This window comes from Mustela nigripes, unplaced genomic scaffold (genome assembly GCF_022355385.1).
Source record: "Mustela nigripes isolate SB6536 unplaced genomic scaffold, MUSNIG.SB6536 HiC_scaffold_4869, whole genome shotgun sequence".
Taxonomy (NCBI): Eukaryota; Metazoa; Chordata; class Mammalia; order Carnivora; family Mustelidae; genus Mustela; species Mustela nigripes.
The window spans coordinates 1-1,372 of NW_026744275.1; the positions used below are offsets into that span (position 1 = coordinate 1).

A 1,372-nucleotide genomic window follows, 5' to 3' on the forward strand; every position below is an offset into this window, starting at 1 on the left:
CATGGTTGGAAATGTAGCCATTATTCTAGTGTCTAGGTTAGATGCCCGTCTGCACAGCCCCATGTATTTCTTCCTCACAAACCTCTCCTTCCTAGACATGTGCTACATCACAAGCATTGTCCCTCAGATGCTTTTTAACCTGGGAAGTGCTAGGAAGACAATCAGCTATATTGGCTGTGTGGTTCAGCTTTATTTCTTTCACTTAATGGGGGGCACAGAATGTCTGATTTTGGCTATCATGTCTTTTGATCGCTATGTGGCTATCTGCAAGCCTTTGCACTACACCCTCATCATGAACCCACGTGTCTGTATCCTGTTGGTATCCACTGTGTGGCTGACTGGACTCACCTTTGCTATCTCAGAGGCCACTGCTACCTTACAGTTACCACTGTGTGGCCTCAATAAATTGGATCACTTGATGTGTGAGATTCCTGTTCTGATAAAGGCTGCCTGTGGAGAAAAGGCTGCTAATGAGCTCATGCTCTCTGTGGTGTGTATTTTTATATTAGCTGTTCCTCTGTGCTTAATTCTTGCTTCCTATGCTTGTATTGGACATGCTGTATTTAAAGTTAAGTCTTCTGAGGGAAGGAGGAAGGCCTTTGGGACATGTTCCTCCCACCTCATTGTAGTTTTCTTGTTTTATGGTCCAGCCATTAGCATGTACATTCAGCCGCCCTCTTCCATCTCAAGGGACCAGCCCAAGTTCATGGCACTCTTCTATGGAGTGGTGACACCTGCACTGAACCCTTTTATCTACACCCTGAGGAATAAGGATGTAAAGGGGGCATTAGCCGACCTAGTGAGGGGCGTATTCACTTCCAAGTGATGGCTGGGAAATAAATGGAAAGTATTTAAAACTACAGTAGTTTATAGGGTTTTCTCTAATAATTCACTCTTGTGTCCTATTTCCCCAAGTTTTATGTGAGATATTCATGTGCTGCATTTGATACAGTCATGTTAGGCAACAATGATGCTTGGCTATATGCACCACTAAGCACACTATGTTTGTGAAAATGTAGTGAAAGTAGTTCTACACTGTACTCTAAAATACTAATTTTACTAAGTAATAAAATATGTAATAATACAAATTAAAATATAAACCCATTAGTTCAAACTATTCATTATAAAATAGTACTGCAACCCCACATCTGTGCACGTTGTATCATTATGTCACTTGAGAAGTATTTTTCACTGGTCTCTGTCACGGTAGCTCATGTCTCAGTGGGCAGCTGGGCTAAGCTGTGCATTCCCTGTTGGGCACCCCATCCTTCAGAACAACTGCAAGCCTTCTAAGTTTATCAATTCAATTATGGAGACACTGTTGCTTTTTTTTAACAGTTCAAAAAGATCTTTATTCTTTATTACTATTTTC

The 1,372-nt window shown here is 41.3% G+C and overlaps 1 protein-coding gene across 1 annotated transcript; it reads left to right on the forward strand.

Moving 5' to 3' along the window:
- Position 1: 1 nt before the first annotated feature.
- On the forward strand, positions 2-826 carry LOC132009114 (olfactory receptor 2B11-like). Its single transcript, XM_059387489.1, has one exon. The coding sequence runs from the start codon at positions 2-4 to the stop codon at positions 824-826; it is 825 nt and encodes a 274-aa protein (XP_059243472.1).
- The last annotated feature ends 546 nt before the right edge of the window (positions 827-1,372 follow it).

What these genes read in the sequence shown, in the direction of transcription:
- LOC132009114 (XM_059387489.1), top strand. Translation starts at nt 2, where the DNA reads ATGGTTGGAAATGTAGCCATTATTCTAGTGTCTAGGTTAGATGCCCGT.